Source organism: Cylas formicarius, unplaced genomic scaffold (genome assembly GCF_029955315.1).
Source record: "Cylas formicarius isolate icCylForm1 unplaced genomic scaffold, icCylForm1.1 PGA_scaffold_10__41_contigs__length_53128322, whole genome shotgun sequence".
Lineage (NCBI taxonomy): Eukaryota > Metazoa > Arthropoda > Insecta > Coleoptera > Brentidae > Cylas > Cylas formicarius.
This window is the reverse complement of record NW_026844214.1, coordinates 28,005,849-28,015,925: the sequence shown is the minus strand read 5'-3', so window position 1 is coordinate 28,015,925 and position 10,077 is coordinate 28,005,849. Positions and strand designations below refer to the sequence as shown.

The 10,077-nt window shown below is 33.5% G+C and overlaps 1 protein-coding gene across 8 annotated transcripts in view; it reads left to right on the top strand.

Moving 5' to 3' along the window:
* The window catches only part of LOC132697543 (high affinity cAMP-specific and IBMX-insensitive 3',5'-cyclic phosphodiesterase 8), a 230,865-nt gene that overhangs the window by 187,416 nt on the left and 33,372 nt on the right, over nt 1-10,077 (top strand). For all 8 annotated transcript variants that reach the window (XM_060663140.1, XM_060663130.1, XM_060663132.1 and 5 more), the window contains 3 exons: nt 6,306-6,365; nt 8,863-8,920; nt 9,856-10,023. In XM_060663140.1, coding sequence (XP_060519123.1) covers nt 6,306-6,365; nt 8,863-8,920; nt 9,856-10,023 — 286 coding nt within the window. The remainder of the gene's footprint in view (nt 1-6,305; nt 6,366-8,862; nt 8,921-9,855; nt 10,024-10,077) is intronic.

Genomic DNA, 10,077 nt, shown 5'->3' with positions numbered 1-10,077 from the left:
TGGGGTGGATTTTGGGTTTATATTATTGCGTTTTACTTTGTTTTTTAATTCGACTCAGATCATTTCTATTTTATGCAAGTCGCAGGGATTACATAAATTTTACCTTCATATACTCGTAAAACGATTCTCTTGCAGCACATATTCAAATGACACTTTGTTTTTGATTCGTTAATCTCCCCCATTCCGTCGTCGAAAATTTTTTCAACCCACTGGCTACTGCAACAAACTATTGGTAAAGCGCAAATGATTTTCGAATGTCTAAGGTGTCGACGCAGCTAATATCTCTCTGTACTGATAAAAATTTCTAAATGGGCCGTTTATTGATTTATTCCTCGGTTTATTGAAGGTAAAGAGCCTTCCATTTATGCTAGGCCAGGCAAGTTATAACCATTTATCGTGTGCTGAACTTTATCTACTTATCTAAAATTTCAACGGTCTATTTCCAATTTTCGATTTCTAAATTGGTGAAACCAATTGAAGCTTTTGTCAGGGATGCATTTTATGTCATCTGCATATCAAAAACTAATTAAAACTAAAACAATTTTAATTAAAATTAACTTTTGATGAGTGACGTAAAAATATAAGCACTTTTTAATCTTTTTCCAAGAAAAGTTAACGCCCCAAAAATATCATTTGTAAAAGTTTTAAAGGACACCGCGTAAGCTCAAAACTTTTTGACTGCGCGGACAACTTGTTAATTTTATTAATGGCCCCCTCGGGGGACAAACGAGGCCCAATTCGTAATTTTTACAAATAAAAAATGGCACAAAAAAAACGTTGCCTCCCTTTTCGTTTACCCTTAATACTGTCCCCGGTGAGTAAACATTCGAATTCTATTTCGGCGATGGAGGGTAGCTGGAATTCGAAAAGGAAACAATATTAGAGACCCAGTGCTCTCAATTTTCGTTGCCGCACATTGTTAATTTCTCTTCGAGAAGTAATGTACGTCGGCGCCCCCATCTTTAAGTGGTCTACTCTCCCATATTTCGTTTTGGGTGTTGCAGGGAAAGTTGGTTTTTGATTCGTATTTTTTATCGGTCTTATCTAAATAGGTATAATTTTGAAGGTACTACGTGGGACATGGTTATTCACCGCCTCTACAAGAAACATCAGTACATTGTGATGATTTGCTCATTCTACAGTCGAGCAAATTCGAGTGGTGTAGAGAGCATGCTCTGGCCCTCAATATCAGGAAGAATGAAATGGCTTTTTTCTATTCCCGCCTCTAAAATACCCAATTACATACCGATCTAGCGTGCGGGAAACGACACTTTACCAGTTCAGTTTCGTTTCCCGCGTCTCCGAACCGCTTCGTTCATTTCCGGGATTTTACCGCGCGGGTTTGGGTGCAATCGGATGTTTTCAGATATATTACCCACCGCTTATAATGACTAGGGGTAAGGGTAAGATGCCCAGTGTGCCGTAAACGAAGCTTGCTCTCATTACTTTTGCCGCAAAAGAAAATACCAGTGCAAAGTTGCTTATAAAACTGTATTTATGTATACAGATAGCAGACACGCCCGTCTGGTACTTCATAGAGTACGTTTTACGTCATAACTAGCACTACAATGTCACCGTGTCTTCGTTAATGTTTCTGTGGTCATCTTTAGTTAGGTAAGGGGCATGCATATTTCAGAGGAAGTTATGCCGGCGACTCCTTGCTCAGGAGGGCTACCGAACTAAACTTTATTGCATTGGAACATTCTGTCAGTCAGGCGACGTCAGTCATTAAAGGGCTGACAAAGGAAAACTCACATAAACAATTTCTAAATCAATGGGTTGAAAAAGAAAACTATTGGCTAACTAGCAACCGAAACAACAGTCAACATTACTGCAAACATTACTTACTTAAAAAACATTAGTTCAGGCTGGTTTTGAGTAGCACCCCCATGTACAGGGTGTGCGAATAAGAAGACGAAACAATAGAACATGCATGTGAAAGTCCTAATCTCTCCTTTAGGCAGAAGCCATACTTGGCGAATCATATCCATACTCTACGATAATCAGCGCTGTCAATACACCCAGTTATTTTCTTTTTTGATTATCAAGCCTAATATTTCAGCTAAGTTTTTATGTGGTTTTTATGGTCCATAATGCTAAATACAACATGAGACTGAAAATAAAATATTAAATAAGAAATTTTCTTCGTCATTACATATATGCTTATATGCTTTACATATATTAATTAGTAAAGCTGTTTATTAGTTTGTTGTATGTTTTGTTTAGTTACTTCTGTTTTGTTTATTCAAATATTGCCAGTAGGTGTTCCTTTTTTATTACAGTTTCGTATTAGCAAATGCAAATTATTTTTACGTATTTTGTTGTATTTTTTAATTTTACTCCGTTTATTTTATTTTTAATAATTTTTAAATAATTTATTTCAGTGTACAACATTTCTAAAGTTATTAATAATTTCGTATTGCAGCCTTCTTTCTGCTACTAAATCTGCTGCTGATTCTAAATCCAAATTGCCTAAAATACGCATATTATCCAATATAACACAGGCATTTATCATTTTTTACGCTTTTTTAGGACTCTAGTAGGATGCAGTGCATAAGCCGAGTCAGCTAAAAATAATAAACGTGTTAGACTAACTACACAAGTTAAAAACGAAATAAATTTTTTTCCTTGAAAAGTCGATATTATTCAATTTTATAATTTTTAAAATAAATTTTAATTGTTAACTATTATATAAAAGCCATGTTCCCTTCAGAAAAGATTTCTCATTTCCAGATAAATGACAAATGTGACATACTAACTAACATCACATATAATATTGTTACTTTGATGTTAGCTTGATTAACACTAGTAGCCAAAGAATGTAGTGTTATAAGCACCCACACAGTCAAAAAATTTATTTTAATTAAATAATTAATCAAATATAAGCAACTTAATGTATTATTGAAATGTATAATACTTATGTTAATTTATTTAGTTATTATTTACTTTTGTTTGTTTATCAACTGCTTTCACTCTAGAAGCAGATACCAAAAATGAATCCAAAATCTAGTCTAGTTACCCCTTGAGATAACCTAATGTAAAATTTCGAAAGGATTTATTTTTTGCATATCTTGCCTTCATTGATATTTGGTTTTTTGATATTGTGCATTCTTTAAAAATTAACACTAGAAGACGCATTCAAGCAAACGAAAATTTCTTATTTTATAGTCAACGAATATGAGGCGATGTAAAGTTAAGCGACTGTTACCCAATCTAGCCGAACGAAGCGGAACTGTGCCTCTGGAGGAAGTACAATGAACCTTCTGATGCCTAAGAGCTGTGTGTCACTAACAGGTACAGATATAGATAATTCTGTATGTACACTTCTTCTGGATGCCTCCTGCTTACTATATTGATTGTCTCTCTTTCACCAACGTATTCTTTGCCACAGCTATATCAAACTTTGGGCTTCTAAGAGTGAGGTGGGATTACTAGCACGAATAAGTTGACCTAATCTAGGTTCTAAAGCTGTAAGAAATGTATTAAGGGCTATAGTCTCAATTAAAGATATCTGAGCATCCTTTTGCTCTTTGGATCTTAATGTGGTGGATTTTTGAACACATGAATGCATTTTCGCATTTGGGACTTGAAGGCGATTGAAAAATAATTAATGGCGATTCATTGGGCAATTGTTTAAAACGTTGAAGGTCATGAATTAGGGGAGGTAAATCTCTAGAATGCCAAAATGTAGAGTTAATAGTAATAATAGTTTAGTGAATAACTAAAAGAATTTTGTGTTGCGTTGTTGCCATAATATAAGCACAATTACACGCGTTTATAAAATTTCCTAAAAATATTTGGTCACCCTCGTTGCTAAGTTAAACTTGCAGACTAAAATTAAATCAAAATAATTATCGCGGAACGATTCTACGTTGGGAAATTCAATAAATAGGTAATTTTCAACCTTGGGAAATCAAACGTAATAAATTCAACAATATTGCAAATTAAAAATAAAATATTTTGTAACGATTCTTAACACTTACAGTACTATTTACATTGCTGCCTTTCGAGACGGTGATGGGTTTATCCTGGTTCCGGTACAATGGGACTGTCTTTGCTGTTCCCTAGATTTAGGGGTCGGAATCTGCCGCCACTAGTTAGAATACTAGCCACGTGCCTACTCCGAATTTCTGTCTCTCGAAACGGTGATGCAAGGTTCCTTGTTCCGGCACGACTGGCTGCGATGGTTCTTCTTTCGGTTTAAGGGATTGGAATCTGCCGTCACTAGTTAGAATACTCGTCTTCTAGCAACGTGAACGGATCCTACCACGACTGCGCCAATTTTTATATTTCGCTTTTCAAAAATAACTTTTTGAAAAATATATTTATTAACTTTAAATCAAAATTAATTTTGTTATATGATATTGATTGATATATGTTATATCCGGAAATCCTATTGTCCACATGGGTTAAATGCCACCGACCTGCAAGAGTGCAACGATTGCGAAAACGTCGTGTCAACGATATGTCGCAACATCCGCAGCCGTCGACCCCGTCAACGTCGCACAAATTTATTATAAATACAAATTTTTATTGTAAAACGTTGTCTGATAACATTCTCTCATCACGAGGTTATTATGTCCATTTTTACTTTGATTTTAACGGTCTAATAACATTCTCTCGTCACGAGGTTATTATGTCCATTTTCATGTGGATTTTAATTTTGATTTAAAGTTAATAAATATATTTTTTAAAAAGTTATTTTTGAAAAGTGAAATATAATATATATATATATATATATATATATATATATATATATATATATATATATATATATATATATATATATATATATATATATATATATATATATATATATATATATATATATATATATATATATATATATATATATATATATATATATATATATAATCTTCGGAACTCTTTGCTCGGAACGTAAACGAACTTACAACCTCAATCTGTCCATGATAAACGACATCATCTTTATTGAATCTACACGCGATATATCATCCGGGATGCCATTTCACGGAGTAAAAATTTATGTATGCCTTTTCATTGGCGTTTCCATTCCAAAAGTAGCAGTGCCTCGAAATCATCCCGACCTTACAACACAATAAAACATTCTAGTTTTGTTAACAATGCGAACTCTGTATCGATTCAGGAATGGAAAATTGGAAATAGCGAACAAGACCGACGTGATTTTTCTCGAAGATGCGTTTCAAAAGGTATATTCGCGGATATGTAGCTTATTCAGCTTATTAACAATCCAATAAATCATGACTTAATTTCAATTTCGCTTACGGATTTGTACAAGGACGCGGAATTACCGACGCATAAACAAAATAATAATGCATCATAAAAATTCCGACATAATAATCTGTGCGTACAAAGGTATTGAAAAAAAATCCGATATTAATCATTGAAAGTAAGTTGCGAACTCTCGAAGAATGTAAAGCATCGTATATATCCTCGATACATAAAAAATGAAGAAGGGATAAATGTAGTAATTATCAGGGAAGTAGCATTTTTTTGCCTTACAACCACATCTTCACTCAGCAGCAACCTAAATTAAAAACTATATCAGGATACATCAAATTTTTATCTCTAACTAGATCTTTAACTTAACTTAATAAAAAATTAAGGAAATTTCATTTTAATCTTCAAAAAAAGTATAAGTAAGGATAAGACTGGGTGGTATGCTTGTAATTTTTATTTTTCTTAAGGTGTCTGTTGCTATTGCATTTTCCCATTTCTCTGCTATTGGCTTTGCCTTCCATGGTAAGAAGTTCGTCTTTTTGGTTTCTCATAGCGTCGCCAAAATATTGTGTCTTTCTGTTCATCGTCCGCAGGACTTCCGCAATTGTTGTATGACTATGTGGGATATTCTAAATATTGTACAACAACAACGATTGTTACCAGGAACAGTGCCGGGCTGAGTCTCCCTGTACACAAGTCATTTTTTTTAAAAGACATACAGTTTCTGACGCTAAAGGCAAACAAAGCTTAGCGTAGCGGCGTAGTTGGGGTTGAAAATAGAGATGATCCTGTCTTTATTATTTATAAATTTTTGTCATTTTATTACTTAACATTATTCGTAAAGAAAATTTTTTTAATCGTGTGTAATCTTGTAAATGTATTTACACTAGGCCATGTGATGTCTCGGTGACGTTTCCTTGTCATTTAATATGATTGTGTTAGAAATAAATTATATTTTTATAGATTTAATTCTATAAGTTAAATGGTTATTAAATTATTTAATGAATTACTTAATAAATTTAGTTACTTAAATTACTGAAACGCTAACTTAATGAATTATAGTAACAAAAAAAACATTTTTTCAGATCCATTAGGAATTCGAAGGGAAGTCAACATACCGTTCTGGTGGCCATCGTTAAACGAAGGTAAGTTTATTCATAATACTCATAGACGGTTCACAAGCTGCTAAGTTATTAACAGCGTCAGAGTTAAACAAGAGATTACCTACTTATTTAAGCAAGCCGCAAATAATAGCCAAATATTGTGATAGAATAAGCGAATATTTGTTTATTAGTACGCATATAGCTACGTCATGATGCACAGAGTTGAATTGCCGCGAATAGACTAAATGTACGGGATGTCACTGTATATATCTTCCTATATTTGCAAAAAAATATTGTTAGGTAGATCGGGCAAGAGAAGATACTAGAAATTATTTTCGTGCCTTTCAGCAGGAGTTTTTAGCAAAACGGGGTAAGCAAAACCAAGGATACAGATAAAGGAATACTCTTTAGCAGGGTAATTGGTAATTCAAAAAACTTTTTGTAGCCGACCGTGTTTAGCAGTTCTTGTAGGAATCTGCTGTCTTTCGGTTAAAATGATCCTAATATCTCGCTAGTCCAGGTTCAACTTCAATTGCTGGCTCTAAGACAGTTTATTAAGAATGAGTAGGCTATGGATTAGAATAAACACATCTATATTGGACATTACCGTTGGTATTTATTAATGAAAATAAAATGTCTTATACCGCTATTTGAAAACTAAAAAAAAATACTTCAAGTGGTTGGTTGCGCCTAGGTACAATGAATATTCAAATAAGTAAAATTAGTAGAATCTCGCTTCGCTCGTTGTAGAAACGGGTCTAATAAAATACGTGTACATATTTTTAAAACGTTGCTTAAATAAATGAAATGCACTTATAATAATCTTCAAAAAAATGTGACGTAATGGTACTGACAAGAAAGTTATGTCATGAAATGGCAAAATAATATGGTGTAACTAGCCTTTCTACATGTTATGCGAAAAAATATCAATCTCCAAAACTGCTTGAGCTATTGAGAAATGGAATGTCAAGAGCAAAACTTTAACACCCTGTGTCGCACTAACGAGCAAAATTCACATATTCGGCTCAATATCACTATTTTTACGTATGTAAACTTCCTCTTGCAAACAATGCTGCTTTAATTTTTTACGTCGGACGCCCGGTACCTATTTTGTTGTAGCGTCACGAAATCTGTATATTTCTATAACAAATACGTTCATAAAAATGTTTAAGTAATATCTACAACAATCGTATACCCGAGAGAAATCGATTTTATTCTACCAGATCCGTTATTTTCATGGAGAAGCTTTCCAGATAATTGGACGCGGGTTCCCCGGAGATTTTTACGGGCGTGCATTGCGAAAACTTTTTCGCGATGACTTTTACGTCGAATTTCGACGGCTGACGCTAAACCGGCCATAGTCGTAAACCGGGTAATGAGTCGTGTTTATCACATCGCAACCTCGCCTTAAATGTAATCGAACTATGCGAGTTAAAAAAAAGGTCATGATCCGGAATTTAAGCATCGAAACTTGCGGTGATCCATATTTGGGACCAAGAAAATCGGATCATTGAAATTTTGATTATAATTATTTAACAAACTAACAGATAACCTTTTTTATTTTGCCAACTTAAGTCGCAGGAAAAAGTAAATGCGGAGCCAATTTATAATAATTTATATTCGACAGACTAGCCAAAATATCGTTTTGGCTACTCTGTCGAATATTGAAAGGGCAAGTTCAATACGAATTTGGAAATGTTAATTTATCATTATTTGATCCTGGCTAGATAGAGTGCCCCGAAATTAGTGGACCGACAAAACTATAACAGCATATTCTATATCCAAAATAACCCCTACTTTTCTATATAAACGTATGTCGAGAAACGCCTCGTAACACAGCCAAATGCCCTAAAAAGAATGGAACTGAAAATCGCTATTTGTTAATATTTCCGAAACACTTTGAGAAAAAGTTTGGAAATTTTAGCATTTTAGGAATTATGACCTGTCGAATCTGCTTCTAAAATTATAACCAATTTTGGCCGTAATTTGGGGCGTAACTTTAAAGCGGTAGAGGTAACAAAAGCTGTAATAACTTTTTTGTTCGTTGACTTAGATACAATCGGAAAAGTAGTGTTCTGTTTCGAGGAAAATGAATTTCAATCATATACTGTTTAGCATCCTCATTTTATATATTCATCACAAATTAATAGGTAGCCCTGGAAACCTGATGTACAGGTTTGTTATTTTTTATTTTTCATTTGATAAAAATCAAATAATTTTCAGTTAATAAACTTTCATTTTTTAAACAAGACAAGACAAGGGAAATCCCGGAGCTTACAGCTTATAAATTAGGATCATTTGTTACAAAAGCCGCTCGACACTGATTGCGCCAATTATATTCCGAGATTATGGAGGGAAACCGACTTAACGTCAGCTGAGGACACCTCGTCCACGTTAGAAATAATGAGTTCGATAAATTCTTAAAAAAAATAGGTGGTACCGCGTAAGAAATCCCGTTAGCAAAGTGTTAAATTTCTTTACTGTCGATTATGTTTTTGTATTCTTATCTTCTCTCAAAATAGTGTTTTGTTTATTGCAGTGCTTTCGAAAGGGACGACGCTACTATTACTTCCTTATTGGAGTCTGGATTCAACAGGGTAATAATCGAAATTCAATTTGTTGTTTTGAAATAATGAATATGCGGAAACGACATATCCAACGTTTTTATTTTCTGATAAGAACTCAAATTTAATAAGCATACGTAAGTTTTGGCTCGTAGTATATCAAAATGTTTAAAGAATATCAAAACAAAAAGGAAAAGACGAAGGTTGTTTAAAAAAGACGCTACAATATTTAAGGGGATGATTATTCTGTTCATTTTGTGAAAGAAAAATCCCATAAATGTAGTTCGGGAAATGAGTTGTTTTCGAGAAGTTTTTTAAATTAATTCAAATATCTTCTCACGGATTTGTTTGAAATTTGTCAGTTTTGCTTCTATTGCTGGGTGCAACTCAATTAGCTGCTATTTTTGATAGATTCCTGCATTCGAGATGGAGGTGGTCACTTTCAACAGTTTTTGGATATTTTTTTGGTGACAAATATTAAGTTATTGTATATTATGAAATAGTTTTTTTTATCTCGTAAACGAAGCAAGATATGAGAAAATTTCAAAAGACGAAAAAGTAGTTTTAGTCGCTCTTAGAAAAGTATCGAAATTAAATTCAACTTAGTAGCGTATATTCTTTCAATAGCTAGAAATAACTCTGCAAAATGTCAAAAAAAAAATTGAATTAATAAAAAAAAACTTTAACACCCTGCATTTTGGAAAAATGCATTTCCGGACCTACATTTATGGGAATCTTGTATAGTTGTAGAATTCGAAATATTAGCAATAATAACGGGCCACCCTGTACATATTTTCTAGTCAATTTAAATATCTAAATTGTGTTTTTGTTATCATCTTCAGTATTACTAAGATATAATAAGTGTATCTTATCCTTGTGTAATTTTCCAGAAGCTTCCAGATTAAGTTCCTCAAATTCATTTTGGCGCTTTTATGGTCTTTAGTAATTTTTATAAGGACTTCTGTTAGTGCATTATAGAAACGACCAATTTGTTGACCTGCGTCAACGAGATGATTCTGCTGAAACACAGTGACGTCAAACCGATGGCGCAACATGCCACCTGCCAGGCTCTCTACACAGCTCTGGACAGATGCAGAGATGTCGTCGTTGTCACAGACGACACATACAAGTTACAGGTAACAATTGATAATAACATTTATTGTTGATTAAATTAATTAAAAAAAAAAAGA